The sequence below is a fragment of the Molossus molossus genome, unplaced genomic scaffold, assembly GCF_014108415.1.
Source record: "Molossus molossus isolate mMolMol1 unplaced genomic scaffold, mMolMol1.p scaffold_m16_p_21, whole genome shotgun sequence".
NCBI classification, from domain to species: Eukaryota; Metazoa; Chordata; class Mammalia; order Chiroptera; family Molossidae; genus Molossus; species Molossus molossus.
Window position 1 is genome coordinate 9634732 of NW_023425357.1, and position 24608 is coordinate 9659339.

The window sequence follows — 24608 nt, forward strand, 5'->3', positions numbered from 1 at the left end:
AAAAACGAGTTAGGTCACGTGTAATCATTGATTCGGCCAATGGCTATGCTGGAGGACCCAAAAACTGAGAGCGGCCTCCCAAGTTCACGCGCGCCCCGCGTGAGCCCGGGGGAGGGGGCGGAGCTAGTCTGGAAGACCAGTGGGAGCGCGAGTGGGCGGGCTCGCGTCTAGAAGCAGGAGGCGGAGCTAGTTCAGCCCGGCCAATGAGAGCACGAAGCGCGCGGTGGTAGTTAAGCGCGCGAGGCCGAAGAATGGTGGACGTGGTTCTGTTCGAGCTTCTACACAAGGAGATGGTGGCGGAGCTATGGGCGCAGGCACCCGACCCCGACCTCGGCCCGGGGGTGAGCGCCGGGCCCCGGGGTGGGAGAGGAGGCGCAGGCCGCGGCGGGACGGCGGGATAGAGGTCACGCGGAGCACGGAGAGCGCGGCCGCAGCTCGGGTCGAACTCCAGCCCCGCCCCTGCCTCGCTGGGCGACCTGGGGCGCTGGCTTCTTCCTCTGTAAAGTGGAGATCCCCGGGCCGGCCTCGCGGGTTACTTCGACTTGAGCGAGAGAGCTCGGGGTACAGCTCTGAGCTCAAAGCCTGGCACCGAATAAGGGGCAGTAATTATAATAATTACTATTATCATTATCAGCTATGTACTGAGGACTTCTGGGTTGAATCCCGCCAGCGTCACTCACTAGGTGTGAGAGTCAGTGATTCAGTCTCTTTGTGCCTCAGTTTCTTCCTTTATAAAATGGGCATCATAACAGCACCAAAGTCTCAGAGTGGGACATTTATCCATGCAACAAACACTTATTGAACGCCTGTTATATCCCAGGCACTGTCCCAGTGTCCTCGCGAAGCTTATATTTTAGTAGGGTTGTCAAACAATAAATAAGATGTATGCCGCCAGCTAGTGAACAGTTCCATAAAGAAAACACGTAAAATCGGAAAAGAAAAGGTACGGCGTGGTAGATTATGGAGGAGAGCATTTCTGAAGCAAAGAAAGGAAGCAAGCCCCAGGAATAAGGGGCAGGAGGCATGCCAGGAAGAGGTAGCTCAGAGGTAGGAGCATGCTTAGCATTTTGGAAGTTGATCTTTATGAAATATAAACCAGCTCAGTCATTAAAGCTCTTAGTGCAATGTCTAGTACATAATCAGCCCTCAACACCTGGATGCTCTTGTTGCAAAATCTTTTACCAAGAAGAAAGGATGGGGGACAGAGTGGGTGCTTAATAAATGGGGGCTGTGCTCACTTTTTTATCTTTTTTAAATCCTCACCCAAGGATATTTTTCCGTTGATTTTTAGAGTGGAAGGGAGGGAGGGGGAGAGAAAGAGAAACATCGATGTAAGAGAGACACATTGATTGGTTACCTCCCATACAACCCCAACTGGGACTGGAAATTGAACCCACAACCCTTCGGTCTGCAAGCCAATGCTCTAACTGCTGAGCCACACTGGCCAGGCCTGTGTTCACTTTTTTCATTATTATTCTTACTGTGATGATCATCAAGACATTTTTATTATTATTATTTTTCTATTCCTCACCCAAGGATATTTTTCTACTTATCAGATAGAGTGGGAGGGGGATAGAGAGACAGAGACAGAGAGAAACATTGATGTGATAGAGTCACATTGATTGGTTGCCTCCCACATGACCCCACCAGGGCCTGGGACAAACTGCCCTTGACCGGAATTGAACCCACAGCTCATTGGTCTCTGGGCCAACACTCTTTAACTGCTGAGCCAAACTAATGAGGGTGTTGCATGTTATGATGTCAACATAGTTTCTTCAGAGTTTATTCATTCAACAAACAACTAAAACCTGCGAGGTACCAGGCCCTGCTGTTGACTCTGTGAACCATATACAAGTCCTTGCCCTCTTGGAGCTTATGTTGTAGTGGGGCGAGACAGACAAGATAAGTGAGTCAAATATGTAATACATTGGGAAAATGCTATGTGGAAAATAAAGCATGGGAGAGGGAGTATGCATTGGCCTGTGTGTTGGGGGTAAGGGGTGCAGCCCATCCGTCCTGGCTTTTAAACCAGAAACTCAGTAGTTTCTTACATCTGCCTTTTCTCCATCACCTCTAAGCCCTCAACCAGGCCCTGCCCATACTGCTCTCTAAGTATTTCCCATCATGCCCCCTTTCCTGCCTTAGTCTAGGCTCCTTCTTCTTCGGCCCTGTCCCAGCCTCATCCCTCAGCTCCCAGCTCATTTCACCTGTCATAGCTTCACTGTGTTCACGCCTATTACCCCTTCTTCAGAGAGGCCTCCCTTGAACCTCTAGAAGTCAGGTGTTGTCCTTGTTACATTCTTGCAGCCCCCTCCCCAGTTTTTCCTTGGCAGCCCTTATCACCCTCATTAAATATATGTTTGAATTATGTATAGGTATCACCCTTTTATTCACATCCGTCCCCTCTGCCAGACTGTGCTGTGTGGGCTGGGAGCAGGTCTGTGTTGATCACCGCATAGCAGGCCTTTTGCACATAGTAGGTCCTCTGAGTGAATTTGCTGAGGAACTGGGTACAGGCCCTGTTGCCGAGGACGGTGGGGTGGGGACTGAGGTTTGTTTGGTAGTGTGACCAAAAACAGCACCTACCAGTGTTTCCTATGAGCTTACACTCTTGATTTTGTGTGATCTTCCTAACAACACGCAGAGGTCGGCATGATGCTCCCACTTTGCAGATGAAGAAACAGAGGCTCTGACGGACAGAGTGCTTGCTCTCCAGTGGCAGGGACAGGAATGGAACTAGGCCACCCGCCTCCAAAGCCAGTGCCGTGAACCCTGGCCTGCATTTCCCACACTGTGTTCTCCCTGACACGCTCCTGGAGGATCTTAACGGGTCTCTGTGGTCGAGCAGGTGTGGGAAACACTGGGTGGCCCAGGTTTGCTCCCCCACGGGGCTTTTGGAGCACCCGAGAACCAGTGGCCCTCTACTCGCGGCCACTGGAATTCCAGAGCTGGGGTCCCACACCAGAGGTTGTCGCAGAGCAGGGCTGGGAAGTGACCTGGGCAGCTCCAGGCTCAGCCAAGGGTGAGAACTCTGGCAGTGTCCCCACATCCTTGCGACCTGGGAGCCCCATGTCATGGAAACTGCTGTTTTCTCATAGTCCTCGTTCACTCCCAGCCGCTCCTTTCTCTGTTCCTTCTCTCTGGTCCATCAAGTGTCTTGTCTGAACCAAATGCAGGCCTCCTGTTTCTTGGGTTCTTACAGTGTCCCTGGCACAGTATTTTATCGGATGTCGTCCTCAGAAGAGTCCTCCGGGTGGATGTTCTCATCCTGTTTTACAGAGGAGGGACTGAGGTGCTGGACAGGGACCAGGGCTCAGACGTGCGGCTCCAAAACTTGTCTGTGGCATCCGGCCTGCCCATTCACCAGCTGCAGAACTTGAGGACAGGGATGGTGGCTCCACCTGTCGCCACAGCACAGACACCCAGGAGCCACAGTCATTCTTTAGGGCTTTTGTGATCTTCATATCCTGCCTGGGTACTTGTTGCTGTTGAATGGATTCTCCTGACTGGTTACAGGTGGAATGGAAGACTGGCCAGAGGAGCCAGGTCAAAGGGCCTTTGTTCTCAGCAGGAGGAGGCTGTGGTTTCTCTACCTCAGAAGCCTTGAAGATAAGGGGAGCCTGTGAGCAAAGTGAATGCCTGTGGACGCGGGTCATGAGCTGTCATCTGCTACTGTGAGCCCTGGCAGGTGGCCCAGGAACAGCCCTGCGTCCCAGGCCTTCATCCAGCCAGGCCCAGTGAGTGCCCTTCTCAGGAGGGCCTGGGGTCCGTGTAGCATCTGGCACTATCAGGCTACAGCCTGCAAAACCAGCCGCCCCCAGGCTCCTGGCAGAGCCCTGTAGGGAGCGCAGTGCCGCTGAGATGGGGAGCCAGCTGCGGGGTCTCTGTGTGCCCCCTGGGGACCTGGGGAGACGGGGGCTCTGTCCGCAGGTTTACACTGAGGTGTGCTGGGTTCAGGTTATTTTAGGAAGACCTCCCTGGCTACATGGATGAGACTGGACGGAGCTGCTGCAGGAGCCCAGGGCAGAGGGGAGGTCGTGCCAGCGGTAGAGATAGAGGTGGAGGTGGTATTGGGCGAGCTCCGGGAGTGGAGGGGGAGATGGTGGGATTGTGGGGAGACGCCCAGGGCAGCAGGGTGGGAGGTGTGCTGGCTTGTCCCTGCTCACTCATTCTCGTCCGCTTCGTACTTCTTTTGGGTCTTCTGGGGCCAGCCACTGCTAAGGGGCTGAGAACTTGTCCCCGCTTCCTGTGCTTTTGTGTTTTTTTAAAAAAAATTTTTTTCTTTATTGATTTTAGAGAGAGAGGAAGGGAGAGGGAGAGGGAGAGGGATAGAAACATCGATGAGAGAGAACATCAGTTGTCCGCCTCCTGCATGCCCCCCACTGGGGATTTGGCCCACAACCTGGGCATGTGTCCTGACCGGGAATTGAACCAGCGACCTCTTGGTGTATGGGTCGCTGCTCAGCCACTGAGCCACACCGGCCGGGCTCTCCCTGTGCTTTTGTTAAGACAGGAACCTGGGCTGCTCTTCCCTGGTCCTCTGCCTGGGCCTGACCGGAGTGGTTCCGCAGGTGGGGCCAAACCTCACAAAGAACCAGGGGCCTGGCAGGTGAGGACACGGGAAGCCAGGCATATGGCCCCCACCCAGCTCCCCGCCTGCGCATTCCAGAATGTTCTCCCGGCTGTCCTCTGAGTCAAGTGCTGAGGATGGGGTGGGATGGGGGTTTGGTTTGCTGGCTTCCATTCTGCTGCTGGGAGCTCGGCCCTCCTGAGTGAACACTTGAATCTTCCCTCAGCTCAGCACATTTTTCTCTTCTCTCTGATTCTTTCTTTAAATCCTCACTGGAGGGTACTTTTTGTTTTTTATTAATCCTCACCTGAGGATATTTTTTTCCATTGATTTTTTTAGAGAGAGTAGAAGGGAGAGAGGGAGGGTGAGAGAGAGAGACACACACACACATCGATTGGTTGCTTCCTGCACATGCCCTGACTGGGGCCAGGGATTGAACCTGCAACCCAGGTACATGCCCTTGACTGGGAATCAAACCTGCAACTTTTTCATGCGCGGCTGACACTTTAACCACTGAGCTACACTGGCCAGGGCCCGAGGATGTTTTTATTGATTTTTAGAGAGGAAGGGAGAGAGAGAAAGAGAGACATCAATGTGAGAGAGAAACGTCGATCAGTTGCCTCCTATACACGCTCCGACCAGGGATCGAACCCACAACCCAGGTATGTGCCCTGACCAGGAATCAAAGCCATGACCTTCCGGTGCCCAGGACAATGCTCCGACCCACTGAGCCACCCAGCCAGGGCTCTCTGGTTATTCCTTTCCCCGCCTTGTTCTGCTCGTGTCTTTTCACCACTCAGAGGAGTGTCACCTTTCTGAGTCTTTTCTGCATGTCTTACAACTTTTCTCTTATTTTTCCTGCCTCCGATTTTTTTCTGCAAAATTGGGAGCTTTATCTGCCTTACAGATGTGTCTATTTTTCAGCCCCTGTGTTAACAGATGTTTACTTTGGCCACCATCTTTCTCATTTCCAAGAGCTTCCCGTTGTCTGATTGTCCCTTCCTCCTAGCACCCGTGCTGTGCGGTGGCTGCCTTGGTGCGACACTGATAAGGCTGCTCCGAAGGGCTCCCCTCTGATCCCGACGACCCCGTTTCCTCTCGGGGGGCTGCTGTGTAAACAGCCGGGCAGGCGTGGGAGCCCAGACGCGCACTGGCTCTGGGCGGGTTCCAGAGGATTCGATAAACGAGGGAGTCGGCCTTGCCTTCCCTGGGAGTAATGATAAACCCCTAATCTCTGAGGAGCCTTTTCAGGGACACGGGCGGAACTCCACAAAGTTGGGGACAGGTTGTGACACAGGCAGGTGAACCGGCTTCTTCCTTCCTCCCTCCTCCTCCCTTTCTTCCCCTGCTCATCCTCGGCCCTTCCCTTCCCGTTTCTCCTTCCCCTCCCTTGCTGGTGATTCCACACCCACCACACCCAGTGTGCAGGTCGGCAGATGCCTAATTGGCCCAGATACTGGATTGGCCCGTGCGGAGGCCCCGCAGTGGCAGTAGCCAGTGATGGAGCTGTTGCAGCACTGCTGTGAGTGGGGACTGTCAGCCCAGTTCCCTGGGGACCGAGGCGCGGGGGGGGGGGGGCATGGGGGAGCCTGCCCAGTCCGCGCCTCCTGTAGCTGGGGGGCCAGGAGTCAAACCCAGGCCGTCTGAAGCTCACTGAAGGGAAAAAATCGGTGGAAACCTTTCTGGACCCCCTCAGCCTGGCTGAGGACCCTGCTGACTCTCTGGCTGTCTCCTCTCAGGGCCGCCCGCTGTCCTGGCTGTGACCTGGGGCACCTTCCCACCCGCTCCCTGCACTGCTTAACCCTTCCCTCAGCCTTGGCTTCCCGGCACCGCCCAGTGATTGTAACAGTCCTCGCGGCTCCCCGCTAGGACTCCGTGGGGCAGGGACTGTCTGTCACCCTCCATCTGTCCCTCATTAAGACCATTCAGGCAGCACCTGTCACACAGGGAGAACACACCCTCCTCAGCCTGGTCTGCAGGGCCCTCCGCTCCCCACCTCCCATCACTGTCCCTTGTTGACAGTGGCCTAAGCTGCCTTCTCCAAGCTTTGTCCTGCCTTCTTGTCTTGGCGCACACCCTCAGAACCGGGGGGTCCTGGGCTCTCCCGTCACGCTGGGGAGGCCTTCGGAACACAGACGCGCTCGCTCAGTGTGGAGCTGGTCCCCTGCCTCCTCCAGGAGCAGACTTCTAGAAGGGAGGGGACATGGGTTGGGCAGTGTCCTAGGTGCTCAGACACATCACCCCCAGAGCAGAGCCCCTCCTGCGGGGGATTCCTCCGGCCCGGGCCTCACCCCCCATCACCCAGGTTGGCAGGTGCAGGGCCTGTGGCTGACTGGTGGTGACGCTTCCTGAGCCCAGCCTGGAGCTCTGGGTCTGTCAACTCCTTTAACCCCATAAGGAGCCCGGGAAGGGGTACTGTTAACACCGTCCTCTCTTTACACGTGAGGAAACTGAGGCACAGGGCTGTTAGCCACTGCCTAGTCCCACAGCTGGTAGGGGTTAGGGGCTGATCCTCACCGGGCACCAGTCCCCTCACCCCCTTACTCGATCTCTCAGGCCCAGCTTGTCTCCCAAACGTCATTAGTCATCACACACACCCCCCCCCCCAGTCCTCCCTGTGTGCCTGGCCCTCTGGGCCTGCGGGCAACCTGGCAGGCGGTGCCAGTGAGCTCGCCACCCACACCGTGGCCCAACAGGAGCTGTGTCGTCACCCAGGCCTGGTTCTCCAGGTGGAGCAGAGAACGGTGGGCAAGGGCCTGGGTGCCAGGTGGCCTGGCAGCAGAGAGGTCACCTTGCTTGGAAATTCAGGTGACCTCTGCTTCGGCCTCCCCACCAGGCGGGCCTTGGCCCTTGCCACCACACTGGGGCCAGGACAGCTGTCCTGGCCACTTAGACTTGAGAGACAGACTTGCTCTGGTGTGAAAGACCCAAGGGTGCCTGTGGCAAGGTTCATCCCACCCCTCTGAGCCCATTTTAGATGAAGTACAGCCTGCCCTATGGGGTTGTTACAATTAGGCCGGCGGGTTTGTAAGGAACCCGCACACCGTGTGCTGTGAGTCCAACCCTTCCCTGCTCGGCGTCTGTTTCTCAAGCTCCCCCCTCCCAGTGCCAAGGCCTGTGCTGGCTGCTGAGGCTCAGCCTGGTCCCTGCCCTCACAGGGCTGTGTCCCCACTCAGTGACAGTGCAGTGGCGGGGCAGGGACTGCAGACCTACCCTGGGAGGGGCGACAGGAGGCTTGCAGGAGTCCGGCAGCGGGAACGTGAGTGGAAGTGTGTGTCATGGGGGGGAGGGGTGGTTGGGTCCCAGAAGGCTGTGCGAGGCCTGCTGAGGAGGCCGGGACATCATCTCTGGCTGGTTCTAAGCAGAAAAGTCCCATTTGCCCCGCAGGGGCTCTGGTAGCCTGGGCCTGGAGAGAAGACTGGGAAGTCCTTCCCAAGGAAGGTGGGGGGGGGGTGGTTGGGGCAGGGTTGGAGGGCTCAGGCCTGGGACGGCAGCCTCCTGAGAGGAGCCAGCTGCCTCTCTGCCAAGGTTCTGCCCTACCTTGGCTCTGCCCGACTTGCTCCAAGCTCGGGGCCTCATGCCACAGGCCAGCGTGGTATTTCTGATGCCCCAACCGACCTCCTCTGGATGAAAAGGGGCCACTTAGTAAACTCAGAAGCTCAGAGGAGGCTTGTGTGACAACCTGACTGACTAAGAGGCCGAAAGTAACCACACGGAACGGTCTGAACATAGACCTTCCCTACTAAGCGCATTGCGGCGGGCAGTCACATCCTGGGCCCAGAGTCCTTGACAAAGGTCAGTCTCTGCCTTAAGTGAGCCTGTCTGTTGTCTTTCTGCATCTAAGGCAACATGCCTTTGAGATATCGGAGGAGCCCTCAGGGCACACCCACCCCACCAGAGCAGAGACCACAGACCCCTCTGCGTCTTGTTCCCCCAATACCGTCTCTGCTGTAGATGTTAACTGTCCTGTACCCACCACGGTAAAAGAAGTATGTGTTGCCCTGGCCAGTCTGGCTCAGTGGTTAGAGCGTCAGCCCATGGACCAGAGAGTTGCGGGTTCCGTTCCCAGTCAGGGTCCTGTGGGAGGCAGCCAATCGATATGTCTTACGTCGGTGATTCTCTCTCTCTCTCTCCCCCCCCTTTTACCCTCCCACTCTATCTAAAAAAGAAAGTGTGTCTCCATTTTACTTTTTATCCAATTGCAGAAATTCCACCTGCCCCCCCACTTTCTCCCACTCCCTAAACCTGCCACCCACAGATTTCATGTAACCCTCCTTCTGCCTCCTCCTCTGATTGTATGTACAAAATAAGCTGCAGAAATGCCCTTCGCCAGAGCACTTTCTCAGTCCACTGAGATTTTACTTCCTGGGGATTATCAGTTTGGCTCAAATAAACTCAAAAATTCACTACAGGTTTGGACATTTCTTATATCGACACCTCCCTCAGCTCTCTCCAGGTCACCCCAAATGAGAGTCACAGTTTGGCCCTCCCCACGGGGAGACCCTGCCTGCCCTCCACAGTGCCCCTGGCCGCCACCAACTCCCCAGCACCCGAGGGAGCAGCCCCCTCCCCAGGGCCCCTTCTATCCTTCCCAGGGTTCTTGGCTGATATTTTAAGACGGGATGATCACAGTTGATTCTTACAACCCCCTGCTGGCCAGGCCCATGCCTTGCTGCCGCATGAGCCCTTGGACAGGTCACCTTGAGCTTCTGGGGCGATCGGGAGTGCTGCCTCCTGGGGAGTTATGCTCACAGGGATGAGGGTTGCCCTCGGGAAAGAGCTGAGTGTGAGAAATACCCCCTTTTTCTTGGAGAAAGGGCGAGCTGGCCCTGAGGGCTGATGGGGTCTGCCAAGGCCCAAGCCCTGAGCCCGTCCTGGCCAGGCGGTGCTGAACTGGAGACAGGGCCGGTTCCCTCGCAGCTGCTACACTGGTGGCTCCCTTTGGAGGTGGCCGAGTGCCTGAGCCTCTTCCCTGGCCTTGCAGGGACAGAAGATGAGCCTGTTGGTCCTGGAGAGCATCGGCTTCCGCGTGGGCCAAGCCCTGGGTGAGAGGTGAGAGCGGCCCCTCCTGTGCTTTCTCACCCCAGGGGGACCCGAGTGGGAGGTTGCATTGCTCCATGTGAGAACCCAGCCTGGCTCCCCCTTTCCCCACACGCACACCCTGGACTCCCGCACCCTGGCCTGGCCTGACCCAAGTGTCTGCCACTGCTCCCAGGCTGCCCCGGGAGATGCAAGCCTTCAGGGAGGAGCTGGACATGCTCAAGTTCCTGTGCAAAGACCTGTGGGTGGCCATGTTCCAGAAGCAGATAGACAGCCTCCGAACCAACCACCAGGTGTGTGCCCGCCTGCTCCCTGCTCCCTGCTCCCTGCTCCCTGCTCCCGGCTCCCGGCTCCCGGCTCTGGCTCCCAGCTCCCGGCAGAGGGGGAGGGGACTGGCTTACCCTCAGCCATCGCCCCCTCCCTGCGGAGGCTGCAGTATTGCCAGTTCCATGAGCCTGCCAGGATTCGGCCCCAGAGCCAGCAGGCCCCGCGGGTGGCAGGCTCACCCCACGTGACAGTGCCTGTCCCAACCTGGTCCGAGTTCCCATTAGTCCAACCTGTGCCGGCCCGGGGAAGCAGGTCTGCCTTTGACCCCAGATGTCACAGCCAGAGGGGCAGGCAGCACACCACACCCCCTGTGACTCGGGCCCAGGAAGCCTGGGGCCCTCAGCAGCTCTGAAGAATGGGGCCCTGACTACGGGGTGGCTTTTGTTGTTAATCCTTCACCTGAGGACATTTTCATTCATTTTTAGAGCAAGGGGAAGGGAGCAAGAGAGAGGGAGAGAGAAATATCGATGTGAGAGAAGCATCAATGGGTTGCCTCCTGCATGCGCCCCCACGCTGACCAGAGCTGGGGACTGGGTATGTGCCCTGACTGGGAATTGAACCCACGACCTATCAGTGTATGGGACACTCCAATCAACTGAGCCACCGGCCAAGGCTACAGGGTTTTGAGGGAAGGATCATCCTTCCAGAGTCCTGCGTTCCCCTCCCCCACTACAATGGCACAGGCACAGCCTGAGCCCCCACAGCCTCTCCTCTGCCCCAGGGCATCTACGTGCTACAGGACAACAGTTTCCCCCTGCTCGCGCGCATGGGCTCGGGCCTGCAGTATCTGGAGGAAGCACCCAAGGTAGGGGGTGCTGGGACACCCACACTCCACTTCTACTTACCCATCCCCACACGGCAGGCCTCTCCCCACCGAGGGCTTGGCCCCACTGTGAAGCCGGAAGCCCATCGTGGTCCTCGTCCTGGGTGTTGGCCTTCCCTTTTCCCACAGTGACTGTGCTCCTGCCCCGTCCCCAGTTCCTGGCCTTCACCTGCGGCCTCCTCCGCGGCACCCTCAGCACCCTGGGCATCAAGAGCCTGGTCACCGCCTCCGCGACAGCCCTGCCAGCCTGTGAGTCGTGGGAGTGGGGGCCCGCTGTCATCCCTGAGTGTGGGGGGGCTCCCAGAGCTCCCTGGTCTACTCCATGGGCCAGACCACTGAGCCACATTTTTAGGTGAGAAACGTGAGACTCCAAGAGCTTAAGTCATTCATGTGCCAGGCCACACAGCAGGGGCAGCCTGCCCCGAGGTCCCCTGCCTGGAGAGAGCCCTCCAGGATGGCCTGGGCTAGTGGAGCTGAACGTTCTTCCCAGCACAGGAACCCAGGGAAACACACACGTCTCCAAACGGGGGCTCCAGGTGCAGCCAGACCCCGCGGGACGCGTAGCCTGCGCGAAGGGGTGTTCTGGCCTCCGGGGCTCCCACCAGATGGGCTAAAGCCCTTCCTACCCGGGGCAGCCTGCACCCAACCCTCCATTCTCCCTCCCCGGGGGTTCTTCCCTGTGCTGGGCCCCCAGGCTCACCCATGGGGGACCCGGCAGCCCACGTGGCTCGGACCTGGGCAATACATGCCACAGAAGCCGGTACCAGGCCCTTCCCTGCGTGCTTGGCTTTCCTGCCCCCGGTCACACAGCCCTGGGATGCAGGCCAGCTGGGTGGGAGCATCGCCCACTTTGAACAGGGAGGCCGCCCAGGCTGTTGGCGCAGGGCCAGAGCTTTGCGCCCCTCCCCTCAGATCCCAGCCTGAGCCAAGGCCAGCGCTTCTCTTGCAGGTAGGTTCCAGGTGGCGATCCAGCGAGCCTGAGGAGGCCCTGCCCGCGGACCCCGGGCTGCTGCTGGCGGACCCCGGGCTCGGGGCGACGAGCAGGGCAGGGTGTCCAGCCACTTCGGGGCGTCACATGCGCTCGACTAATGGACGCCACAGGGAGGTGGGGGCATCCCGGAGCAGGGTGGTCCCCGCCGCCATCGGGCCTGGTGTGGAGAGACCCCGTTGGACACATGGCTCATTCTGTACGGCAGCTGCTCAATAAAGTTCTGTGTGTGGAGACACATTCAGAGTGGATGACGGGTCACTCTCTGAGCTCGGGGGGGACGGGCATCTGTAAAGTGACTGTGTCACAGGGCCTGTGGTAGGCGGGGGGCAGAACACCCCGTGTGGCTCCTCATCACCTCCCTCTCTGGGCCCCCTTGAGCCCCCAGTCCCGAGTTCCGGGGCTGGCACATCTGGTAGAGTGTCCCTGAACATGGCCACCCCACCAGCATCAAGTGTGGGGTTGTCCTCTGCCCGGCGGGGTCCACAGGATGGCCCTTGCCCTGGAGAGTAGTGCCAAGGGTGCCCAGAGGGCACGTGGCCAAGGGTGAGAATGGATGGAGGGGGGCAGGCCCTCATTCCACCCTCCCACTCGCACACTGTACACACTTCACATGCCTGGCAGACAGGTCATCCCGGCACAGCGGCCCCTGCCCGCCCTCCCTCCCCGCTCACACAGCACCTGCAGCGTCACACACCAGCACTGCCCAGGCCCCGCCGCTGCTGCCCAGCGTGGGTGAGGACCTCCACTCGGAGCTGCCCACTGAGGCTGGGGTGAGACCCAAACACCCCCGGAAGGTGGGCCCCTCGGCCCCTGTAGAGTCCTGTGCCGACAGCGGCCCTGCCTTCCCCAGCCCACACACACGCATTCCCTGGCCTGCCCCTGTGCCTTTGCACATGCCGTTCCCTGCCTGGCTGCCCTGCCCTCAGCCACCCCCAAACTCCTGTTCCCTCGTGGATGGCAGGTGGCCACCCCACCTCTTGGCGCAGTCACCCGCCCACCCGCCCGGTGGACTCCTAGGTGGCCTTGGCTCACGGGGTGTTTATTTGGGTGACCCCTCCGCCAGTGCTGCCCTGCCCCGCACAGAGGCTCCCGGGTGAATCACAATTACTCAGCTCAACCAGCGTGCGGGCGGCTGGAGTGGGGACTGGCCCAGACCTGCCTCAAAGGAGCTGAGGGGCCCACCCTGGAGGTTCCCCCACAGACTCACCCCCAATTCAGACAGAGTCCAGAATTGGGGGAGGACAGGAGGAAGCCCTTCCTGGAGAAGCAACTAGAAGGCCTGCGGGAAGACAGCCAGGCTCAGGCAGAGGGAAGGGGCAGTGTTTGGTCACTCCCTAGAGGGTGTCCTCTGTCCTGAACCCCCTTGTCCTGGGTACTGTTCCGTGACTGCCTCCTCGTCCCCATCAGGCAGCCGCTGTTCCGTCGTGCGGGGAGCAGACCCTGGAGAGCAGAGGGGCACCCGCAGTGCCGGGCCCCTTGTCAGTCCCAGCAGGGCCCTCACCTCTGGGGGAATGTCCCCAAGGAGCCCCTGCAGGCAGGACGCAGAGCCTGAGCACAAACCACGGGTCCCGCTTTCCTCCTGCCCTGCCTCCGTGGGACCCCGAAAGGGACTATAAAGTGGGCATCACCCCCACCCCAAGGCGTGACGATGAAGAGGGGTTGGTGTACGAAAGGCACGTACACCATGTGAGGCCGCTGGCAGCCGTCATAGCGTGCTGGCGTGGTCATTACCTAGAAGCATTCAGAGCAGCCTGGAAAATGGGTCAGGCAGGCCCTGGCAGATTAGGGGCTGCCATCACTCCACACGAGAGGCAGGCACCATGCTGCCCCGCTCAGCAATGAGGAAGCCCAGGCTCAGAGAGATGAAGTCACTTGCCCAAGGTCACACAGCTGGATGCTGGAGGAACTGGCATCTGAACCCGGGTTTGCATCTGGCTTGGCCTGGACTCAATCCCTGCCCCAGCTTCCGCCCCTCCCACAGCGGCAGTGCCCGGACGCTGCCCCCACAGAGCCTGGAGAAGCCCCGTGGTCGGCATCTCCCCCTGGACCTCAGGTGCTGAGCAGGGGCAGTCCCTCCAGAGTCCTCGAGAGCAGAGCACCACCAAGCTGGGGAGAAGGGGAGGGGACTGGGCGGGCGAACCGGTCAGGCAGCTCAGCTCCCAGCACCGCCTCTCTCTCACCAGTTGGGCCTGTGCTGCTGGCTGGTGGCCGGGCTGGCATAGCAGCTCAGTGGCCGGACAGGGAGCTGGGGCCTCAAGGCCGGGACCGCCATCAGGTACGGGGGACCCCAGGCTGAGGGGCAGTGGGCAGGGGCCACATGCCTGGCCCCCAACCCTCATGGGGCCCCAACTCTCACCACTCCAATTCCTCTGCCCTCGGCTTCACCTGTCCTGCTCCCCAAACAGCATCCCTCCCTCCCTTGTGTTTCTGGTGCCTCACATTTTAAATCCAGGGCGCCCATCTTACCCTGAGTTTGTTGAGCCTCTCCCCACTTTCATTTCTCCCCTGAAACTCCCCCTCCCTCCAGCCCCCCATTCAGCCTCCAAATGGACCCAGCCCTGGGATTTAGCCATTCGATGCTCCCTGCCCCCCAGCCCTCAGGCACTGGGTTCTGTCCTCCCAACATCGTCAGCCCCCACTTCTCACAGCACACCCCCCCAATGCCTAGGTGCCCCCGGACTTCACTCAGACACCCACCAGCTGCCCAGTTTCCCCAGCCCACATCTGCTCAGCACCCCATCGTCCCAGGGACACCCAGATGCCCAATCACCCTGGAAATTTCACCCACCCCAAATTAGCCCCTCCAACCTCTCTCCTTCTTCCCCCATCTGACCACCCCTCGCCTCCCCCGGGCCTGACCTCTCACTTTTACTCTGAAGAGCACCCCTGCCCCACCTAGGTGACCTGGGACCCAACATCTGGGATGGGTCTCTCACCTGTCCTAGGTCACAGGCGGTTGTCCTGGGCTCTTGCTGCTGGTGCCCAAAGAGGCTGGGCCCTGAGCCCCTCCTGTCGCTCCGGCCCTGGAGCAGCTCCTGGCCACCATGCACCAGCAGTATACCGTCCACTTTGCCAAGGGCGCCCTGGCCCCCCCAGCCCCCACCGAGAGCTACTTCTTGGACCCAGAATTGGGGCACCAAAAAGGTAAGGGTTCAGTTTAGGGGGGTCCTGGCAGGGACACACCAGCACATGGGGCCACGCAGGGACCGCAGACCTGGGACCAGCGCTGGGAGCGTCGGCGGGGGGGTGGGGGAGGGTGGGGGGGGTCGGCAGAGGAGGCCACCTGGCCTGCCCCTCCCTGGTGTGGGAAGAATTCTTCCTCCAGTCGCCAGGCCTGTGGGGCTGCCCCTCAACCCGGGGAAGCAGTGTGGCGGGAGGGAAGGACAGGAAAGCGACCCCCAACTGAGCGTGTGTATAAAGTGGGGGCCAGCTTCCTGAGGTGACCTGCGCCTCTCAGGGCAGCCCCCTTCCCACCAGTCTGGCCTGAGTCTGGGTGTAGGCCCCTCCCCCCTCCCCCCACCCCAGTCCCTGCGCTGTCCCCTCTCCACCTCCACCTCCCATCACCCTGGCCTCTGGACCCACCAGACCAGCTCCTCATGGATTCTTCTGTTACCCCCTGGGGACTCTGAGGGACCAAGGAATTTGGGGTGGCAGGGACTCTGGGTGTCATCCCCTCCCCAGCCCCTTGCCCAGCTAAAGCCCAGGCCCCTGCACGTCCCCCCCCAGCCCTGCGGGGCACGGAGCCCTCACTCCGCATGTTCTCGGGCTTCTCCTGGGCCTTAGCTGAGGACCAGCCCAGCCTCCACGAAGACCTGGTTGCTGCAGTGGCCCGGGAGTCAGGGCCCAGGCCCAGTCACCCCCACTTCCTTCCTTCCAGGATGCTGTCACCCGTGTTGCCATGACCCAGCGGCCCCTCAAGCCCACAGGCCCTGTCAGCTGTCCCCCAACGTTCAGTGGCAGCTAGCATGCTACAGCCACCAGGGGGGTGTTGGGGGCTGTCGCTGGGGCCCCCAGCTCCCTATTCTGCAGCAGCAGCGGCAGCAGCAGCAGGAGCCCCAGCCCCCACCTCCTAGCCCCCTGCGGCAGCGGTTCTGCTCCGTTCCCAGTGCCCAGAAGGGGCCACCTACAACCACCACTGTCCCCATGGGACCAGCCAGCGCCCCCCAGCTGCCCCCTGCATCCACCATGGCACCCGCCATGGCCAGCAGCGGCCCAGCCCTGTCCTCCGAAACCGGCACCCTCCTGCAGCCCAGCAGGCCCACTGACGCCCGGCCCCTGCCTGCCCCGGCCGCCTGCGGCCCCTTCACCTCCTACAGCTCCGGTGCTCACCCAGCCCTCCTGGGGGTTCTGTCCCTGCCGCCTTCTTCCTCCTGGGCCGGGAGCCTGCCCTCATCCCTCTCTCTGGTCCCTATCTGAGAGGGCTCCTGTCCCTGACCCTGCGCCTCGGGGTGGCTACTCTGCTTCATCTGTTGGGATCCAAGGCTTCCAGGCAGGGCCTGCCCACGGGGCCTCCATCCCGGGCTGGCCAGGGGCCGGGCTGACTCTTGCTGACTCCCTTGCTCTGCTTTCTGTCCCACTGTCCCCCCTCCCCCCGCCCCCGGCCCTATAGGCCACAAAGGACATGGGGCAGGGGCGACGAGCACCAGCTCCCTGGGCAGCTCTGGTGTGGGGGAGATGGTCAAGTGAGCAGCTGCCGCAGAGGTAGGGGGTGGCCTGGGGGATGGAGAGAGCAAGGCAGCAAGGGAGGGATCCAGCCAGCTCGGTTGGGGGGCTGGGGGGAGGAAGCGGGGCAGACAGACCCTACCCTCCCGGAGAACGTTCTATAGATTGGGGGCAGGTACAGGAAACAAGACAGGTAGGAAGTTTAGAAGCGCAGCGCACTGGGGGAGATGCAGCAGGAGAGGAGTGGGGAGCAAGCACCACGATGTTCAACCTAAACAGCGTCGTCATTAAGATGACATTTGAGCAAAAATGGGACAGTTCTCCTGAGTGGCAGCAGGACCAGCAAACGCAGACTCTGGGGGACGGTGGGGGACGGTGGGGGAGTGCAGGGACAGGGAGAGGGCTCTCGGGGTGGAAGGGACGGGAGCTGACTCAGGGTGTACCAGGAGAGTGGACTGTGGGCGGCGAGGGCGGACGCAGGAGTCCAGGACAAAGGTGCTGGTGGCCCGACCTCGGAGAGAACAGAGCAGAGCAACAGCTGAGCAGGGACTAGGGCCGCAGGTCAGAAACAGCCTTGTCACCGGAACCTCTGCGCCATGACGTCCAATTCACACACAGACTAGAAGTTCAGTGAGGAGAGGTACCCGGCTATCAGGAAGAGTGGGAGTAGATCTGTCCTGGCCACCACCTCAGCTGACCTTGTCCCACGTCCTCCTCCGACCCTTCCAGCTGAGCCTGCAGGCCCAGCATTGGCCCTTTGGTACCCGTGCCCCCAGTGTCACTGCCACCCCACTCCCAGAGACATCATTCTACCCAGGTCATGCCGAGAAGTGACAGGGCCAGGACCAGAAGGCAGGTCTGCCCGGTCTCAGGGCAGCATGAGTGACCGTAGGCACGGGGTCATGGAGAGGGAGCGAGATCGGGGTTAGGGGTGGACAGGAAACAGAAGAGCCTGGGTCACGGGGCCCCGCCCACACGGAAGCCAGGGTAGCAGAGCAGGCAGGAGCGTGGAAAGCGGTGTCTTAAGCATCTGAGGGCCTCGGGTCCCAAAAAAGGGCCAGGGGATTTCCCCAGGGGACCATGGGCTGGTGGCTGAGCCTGGTGGGGTAGGGCCAGGGTGGCCAAATTAGCTAGGCCAGGGGAGTCCCGCCTCCCAGACTTTGCCTGGTAAATCAGGGGTCAGCTCATCCTGGGCGGCCCAGAGGGACACATTGGGCCCTGGAGGAAGGGGCTGCCTGTGTCCTCAGAAACCTCCATCCACCGGAGGTTTGACCTGAGTCATCTCTGGGAGGGGGCTGCTGGTGCAGGGAGGGGCTGAGAGCTGGTGATCTAGAGGGTAGTGGTGGTGGAGGAGGGTGGTGCCCAGCCAGCCTCATTGACTCGGTTTCCCCTCCTCTGCCCCTTCCCCAACCCTGGCCCCCAGATATCCTGACAGAGGATGATGTCTACTGCAGCTGCCTGGCCAAGACCCTCTGCCATGTGCCTGTGCCTGTGACTGTCGGTTTCTACGCCCCCTTTGGCTGTCGCCTGCACCTGATGCTGGACAAGATCACAGGTGAGGATCTGTGTGCGTTGGGGATCCCTGCTCAACCCCATGTTTCCCCAAGATCCACTCGCCCCTGAGGCCATCCTGCCTCAGTCCAGATGCCCATAACTCAGCTTTAACCAGGTTCCTCCCTATGCCCACAGCCTCTGCCCCCGGATCCCTGCTGGTTTCCTCTCTGGCCTTCTAGCCTCCAGGCTCACCCCCTGCCCTCCTCTTGTCAAATGCATTCCGAGGACTCTTTCTAAAATACATACCTATCCCTGTCACTTCCCTGCTCAAAAAGCCTTCTATGGCTCCCTAGCACCCTCGGGAGGAAGCCCAGGTTCCTCACTGAGGCTGGAGGCTCCTGCCCCCCAGACCCATCTCTTCTCCTCAGCTGTGGCTCCTGGCCTGGTGCCCACCAGGGCCCTAGCAGGTAGGTGTTAACGGAAGATGAGCTGAAACCTGATCAGGATCCGCAGCAGCTTGAACCTGGTTCAAACCCTGCTGGCGCTCAGACCCCAGCCCCAGTTGTGGCCAGATGGGCTGGAGGTGACTCACCTCCATGTGCCTAGGAATGGTGAGCACCTAATGAACAAGCCCTTGTCTGCCCTATGTTGTCCTGGTGTAACTAACACACAGGGTCGGGGGAGGAGAAAAGGTTTGGCTATAAGGACGAAGGAAAGGGCATATGGAGCACCTACTCTGCGCTAGGTGGTGGACACATTCCCAGTCATTCATTCACTGACCTCATAGCAGACAGACCCTGCCCCAGCCAAACATTCCGCCGGCACTTCCTTGCTGACCAAGACAACCAGGGTCCTGCCCTTCAAGGGCTCACCGTCCAGAGAGGGAAACACACTTGTCCTCAGTGACAACTCAAAGTGGGTGAGACGACTTAGAGGGAAGTGGTGGGAAGATCCAGGGGGTGCCTTATCCAGTCTGGGAATTAGAGAGGGCTCCCCGGAGGAGGAGACAGCTGAGCTGGGCTGAGAGCTGGAGGAGGAGGAACAGTAAGGCGGGAAAATCAGATCAAGGCTGTACCCCTGCTGCTCAGTATTTCTCTTCATCGGAACCTCGCATCCATTTTTTCACTCTTTAGAGCCTTCCCTGCACTCTCCCTTCCTCTTCCTCTGGGGGCTGTACTCATGTTCACCCCTGACCCTCCTGGGCCTTGCCCTCTGACCTTCCTGGGTCCAAGCCGGGTCCAAGCCTTTCCTTCCGCACTTTCTGCGTCTATCCTGGCTTCTTCCTCCAGGCCCGGGCTAATGTCTAGGCCCCGCCCCCAGGCGAGCCCCGCCCCCGGGCGAGCCCCGCCCCCGGCCCGAGACCGACTCCCGCTCCCTGGGTCTCCACAGCGCTGATGCAGCAGGAGGCGAGTCAGCGCGAGGCCGAGTTGCTGCAGCGCGTGCAGTGGCGCACGCGGGCCGTGCGCGGCTGGGGCTTCCCGCAGCTGCTGTGGTACCTGGTGTTCCTGCAGCCGGTCATTACTGAGGTGCACCTGCGGCGCAAGAACGTGAAGTTCCTCTTCATCCGCTTCAGCGCCTGGCAGTACGAGGGCTCCGACAAGCTGTGGGCCGGCCTGGTGACCACGCTGTGCGAGGGCATCCGCCACCACTACGGCGCGCTGCCCTTCAGTTTGTACTCGGTGCTGGGCAACAAGCCGACCACGACGGCGGGCTTCTGCCAGCGCGAGTGGCACTGCCGGCGCCGCGTGTGCCTGGCGCTGGTGGCCTTGCTGGCGGCGCTGGGTCTCGGCGTGGCCCTGCTCTACTTGTCGCTGGGCGCCCACGCGCCGGGCCACGGTGGGGCCAACAGCAACGTGCTGCGGGTGTTCGGTGGCGCGGCCACCACGATTTCGGGCTCAGGCCTGCTCATGGCCGTGTACTCGGTGGGCAAGCACCTGTTCGTGAGCCAGCGCAAAAAGATAGAGCGGCTAGTGTCGCAGGAGAAATTCGGCAGCCAGCTGGGTTTCATGTGCGAGGTGAAAAAGGAAGTGGAGCTGCTCACCGACTTCCTGTGCTTCCTGGAAGTCTACCAGCGGTGCAGACTGCGCATCGTGCTCGAGGTCACCGGGCTGGACACGTGCTACTCCGAGCACGTGGTGGGCGTGCTCAACGCCATCAACACGCTGTTGTCCGACAGCCACGCGCCGTTCATCTTCATCCTGGTGGTGGACCCCAGCATCCTGGCCGCGTGCCTTGAGAGCGCTGGCTCCATGAAGGGCACGGCCGACAATGGCTACCTCTTCCTCAACCGCACGGTCACGCTGCCCTTCTCCGTGCCCATCATGGGCCGCCGCACCAAGCTGCAGTTCCTGCACGACGCCGTGCAGAGCCGCGACGACCTGCTGTACCGCGAGATGACGCGCCAGCTGCAGCCCCTGAGCCCGGGCGGCGGCGAGGGCGTGCAGCTGCTGGCCGTGGAGATGCAGGAGGGGGCCCGGCGCATGCAGAGCCGCATCGACGCCGAGGCGGCGCGCCGCATCCAGGAGGCGCTCTTCTGCCTGCATGACGAGCGCGACTGCCTGTATGAGTTTGTGCCCGACAACGTGGTGTCCATGCGGCGCATCGTCAACACCGTGCCCATCACCTTGCGCCTGCTGCAACAGCAGCAGCGGGACTTCGTGGGCCCCACCCCGCGCCAGGCCGTGGCCTGGGTCGTGCTTGCCAACCAGTGGCCCTGCCGCCTCAGCTGGGCGCTGCAGTGCCTGGAGGACCGGCAGCAGGCCGGGGGCGCACCAGACGCCCGCGCGCGCCTCTGGGACGTGTTCTGCGATAACAGCCGCGAGCTGCACACCATGACCAAGGCGCTGCAGAACGTGCTCGACCTGGACGGTGATCCCGAGCTCTTTCAGCGCTTCCTGAGTGCCGACTTTCCCTTCACCGTGGCTGAGGCGCAGAGCCTGCTGCGCTGCACAGTCAACCTGGACCATTCCATCCGCCGCCGCATGGGCCTCCTCCGGGCGGTCAGAACACTCAAGCCGCCCAGCCCGCCCAAGTCCCCAGCGGGCGACGCCCCCGGCGCTGCCCACAGAGCCAACCACTCCCCCGGGGCGGCCCGCGCTGGCAACGGAGCCAACCACGCCCCTCGGGCTGCCGGTGCCGCCAGCAGAGCTAACCAAGCCCCCGGGGTGGGCCGATCGGGCCACCCGGCGGCAGCGGGGCACAACCCTGAACAGACCAACGAAGCCACCCGGCGGCAGCGGGGCACAACCCTGAACAGACCAACGAAACCTCCCACCCCCGAGACTTGACGCACAGGAGTAAGCCGAGACCCGTGGACTGACTCCTGTGCTTCAGGAATGCAGCCTAGGGGTGGTGCCTTGAATGAAGGACTCTGGGGGCAGAAGCGGGTAACAGCTCCCCTTCTGCCTAGATGAGGACACATGTAGGGGCCCAGACTAGGCTCAAGGCCCAGGGTCTAGTGTTGGGAATGAGGCCCGTGATGGCCACGTTCCCCAAGTGAATCTGAGCCAGTGAGGGCTCCTGGCAGTTGTCAATAGTGCCAGTATTCGAAAGGGGCCGAAGGACCACTGAAGAACTGAGTTCAAGTGCAATAAATGAAGGGGTGAAAGCCCTTGGTCTTTAGGCCCTGGTTTCCCTGGCTCGGCAAGAACGGGACCAGGCCTGCCCTGTTCTGCCAAGCCCATTTTCTCTCCAGGGAGTCAGCAGCGTCTGCTGGTAGCCTCATGGCTGGCATCCCCAGGGCAGGAGGGGCTGTGGGGGTGGTGGGCGAGGCCTGGGCAGGGACATGATGGACGGATTTGCCACATTGACTCAGGTGAGGGAGAACACCCAGGCCTTAGGGGATCCAGGTCCTTGTCTCCATACCCAAGCCTGCACCTCTGTGGGCAGGGCAGGAGCTGGCTCTCCGAGGACAGTGTCTGAGGCAACCACTGTCCAGGGAAGGCTGCCTTAGGGTCATTTCAGGGCCACTTGATGAGCCCCTTCATGAGGTCAGGGAAGTTGAGCCAAGCTGGGGGCATATGCAGGACAGAGTTGGAGCCGGAGCCAGGTCGAGATAAGGGTTATCCTAGGGCTGGACTCTGCCCATGTGGGACACTTTCCTGTCTCTCCAGTGGGAGAGACGTAGGATGGGGCGTCACTCCTCGGGGCAGCTTCCTGTTCCTCACTGGTCACAGAGCCACATGCTCAGGCCTGGGGTGTGCCTGGCCCAGTCCAGGTCTGGAGGGAGGACCAACATAGTATGACTTCTGAGCCAGGGCCCTGAGGGCTGAGGGGCAGTCCCAGAGGGAGCCTGGAACTCTTTGAAGGTGCCCACCCTCAAGCCATGCAGCCTGATGGGGGTACTGACCTCATTCCTTATCTCCAAGGCTGGGCACAGCACCCCAGTGCCCCTGGCCAGGGATAGTGCTAATGTGGACACAGGGCAGAGCCAGACTGTGACTTTCATAGGTGAGGCCAGGACTGAGGTGCTGGGGGTTTTTTTTGTCTTTGTTTTTTAAAATATTTTTTCTTTACTAATTTTAGAGAGGGAGAGGGAGAGATAGAAACATCGATGAGACAGAACGTCGGCTGGCCGCCTCCTGCATGCCCCCCACTGGGGATCGGGCCCACAACCTGGGCATGTGCCCTGACCTGGAATCAAACTGGTGACCTCTTGGTGCATGGGTCGACGCTCAACCAATGAGCCACTGGGGCCGGACTGAGGTGCTGTTTTGAATGCTGGCATAGCTAGGCTGGACCTGCTGGGACAGGTGTTTCAACGGCAGGGGGAGCCCGCCCAAGAATGAAGCCCCCTTGGAGGGAAACACACAGGTCCTCATGACACCATTCGACCAGTGTCTCCCTGACATGCTACTGGAGCCACTATATGTCCCTTCTCTTTAAATTTTTTTATCCTCACCAGAGGACATTTTTGCATTTATCTTCAGATAGAGTGGAAGGGAGAGAGGGAGGAAGAGAGAGAGACACATCAACTGGTTGCCACCCACACAACCAACTGGAGCTGGGGACAAACCGCAACCTAGGCACGTGCCCTTAGCAGGAACCGAACCTGAGACTCTTCGGTCCGTGGGCCGACGCTCTAACTGCTGAGCCAAACTGGCCAGGGCTAAAAATTTTTTTTTTTAATTGATTTTTAGAGAGGAAAGGAGAGGGAGAAACATCAATGGGCAGCCTCCTGTGTGCCCCCCACTGGGGATCGAGCCTGCAACCTGGGCGTGTGCCTGACTGGGAATCAAACCAGCAACCTCTTGGTAAATGGGACAACGCTCAGCCACGGAGCCACACCAGCTAGTGTGTATGTCCCTTCTCTTTTGCCTCCCTTAAGCCAGTATGACTTGGACTGCTGTTTCTTACCACCTGGAGTTCAGGTGGAAAACAGACTGGCGTCAGGAGGGGGCGCTGCAGGAAACAGGACAAGCCTTGGCTGGCGGGAAGGGGGGTGGGGTGGGACTGAGGACCTCCAGCTCCAGGAAGAAGCTGCAGACCTGTTCTGCGGTGCCGAGCAGTGGTCAAACTATTACCCACTGATCTTAGACTCCAGCTGTGTGCCTGCCAAAGCCCGAGCTTTGGGAGGCTGTAAAAAAAATAAACTAAACCAAAATAGGATGTCAGAGTGGCTAGGTGTGCCCGAGATGGCTCACTGTCCACCAGGATTCTCGGTCCCCTCTATCATGTAGAGCTTTTGCTGAAACCTGCTCCCAGGTGAGGCCAGGCGCTAGTTCTCACTGAGAAAGAGTGGAAGTGACGCGCGTCCTTGTCCGGTCCTTGTCTGGCCGTGGCAACGGTTAGGGAGCAGGTTTGCCTTCACTCTCCTCCCCTATCTGCCTGCTGGATGCGGGAACCCTGAGGCCCCAGTGGGTCGCAGAGCCACAAGATGGGGGTGGGGTGGGGTGGGGGGCTAGATGCATGAGTCATTTTGTGGAGAAGAGCTGCCCACCATCCCGAACACCCATGTGGGTGAAAACAAACTGATCAGGGCACCGAGATCGTTAAGATTGGATACAGCATCTGGCCGAGCACTGAAACACTCCTGCGTCTTCACAATGAGCTATGGTGATGCTTGGGTGGCTGAAGGCAAAGCGAAATTTCCAAAAGCTGGAAAATTAGGAGCCCTGAGAGTTGGTCTGTTCATCTCCTGGGGCTTGTCACAGTCCCACAAACTGGGTGGCTGAGAAGAGAAACGCATTCTCCCAGTGAATACGGGCGGAATCAACATGCCCGCAGAGCCGCGTGCCCCTGGGAACCTGCAGGGGTGTCTTTCTCAGCCTCTTGCAGCTTCTAGCACTTTGCTGACAACCTGGTGTCCCTTGGCTATAGCTGCCACTTCTCAGTCCTCCATCTTCACATGGCCTTCTCTGTGCCTTCACAGCATCTTCCTGCCGTGCACACCCGTCTGTCTGTTTCCCCTTCTAAGGACACCAGTCATACTGGATTTGGGCCCACCTTATGACCTTGTTTTAACTTGATTATCTCTATATAAAGACCCGTTTCCAAAGGTCCCATTCTGAGGTCCTGAGTGTCAGGATTTCACATATCTTTCTGTGTGGCTGCGGAGAGGTGGGGGCACATTTCAACCCTGAAAGGTTGGAAAGACGGAATTCCTCACCCTAAGCTAAATTTAGTACAAGCCTGGGAACAGGATCACACGAGAGACAGGTGAGCTGAGGCCCCCTGCCCCCCAGCCCAGCCTGGAGGCGGAG

At 60.0% G+C, this 24608-nt stretch overlaps 2 protein-coding genes across 2 annotated transcripts; both read left to right on the forward strand.

Moving 5' to 3' along the window:
• Positions 1 to 251: 251 nt before the first annotated feature.
• On the forward strand, positions 252 to 11770 carry TRAPPC6A (trafficking protein particle complex 6A). The gene is made up of 6 exons (XM_036275541.1): positions 252 to 341; positions 9555 to 9622; positions 9786 to 9903; positions 10659 to 10742; positions 10916 to 11009; positions 11710 to 11770. Exons 1-6 carry the CDS (start codon positions 252 to 254, stop codon positions 11739 to 11741), a joined length of 486 nt encoding a protein of 161 aa, XP_036131434.1. The 3' UTR covers positions 11742 to 11770.
• A 3025-nt stretch (positions 11771 to 14795) lies between these two features.
• NKPD1 (NTPase KAP family P-loop domain containing 1) lies at positions 14796 to 21194 on the forward strand. Its single transcript, XM_036275018.1, has 4 exons — positions 14796 to 14895; positions 15629 to 16072; positions 17837 to 17968; positions 19297 to 21194. Exons 1-4 carry the CDS (start codon positions 14796 to 14798, stop codon positions 21192 to 21194), a joined length of 2574 nt encoding a protein of 857 aa, XP_036130911.1.
• Positions 21195 to 24608: the final 3414 nt, after the last annotated feature.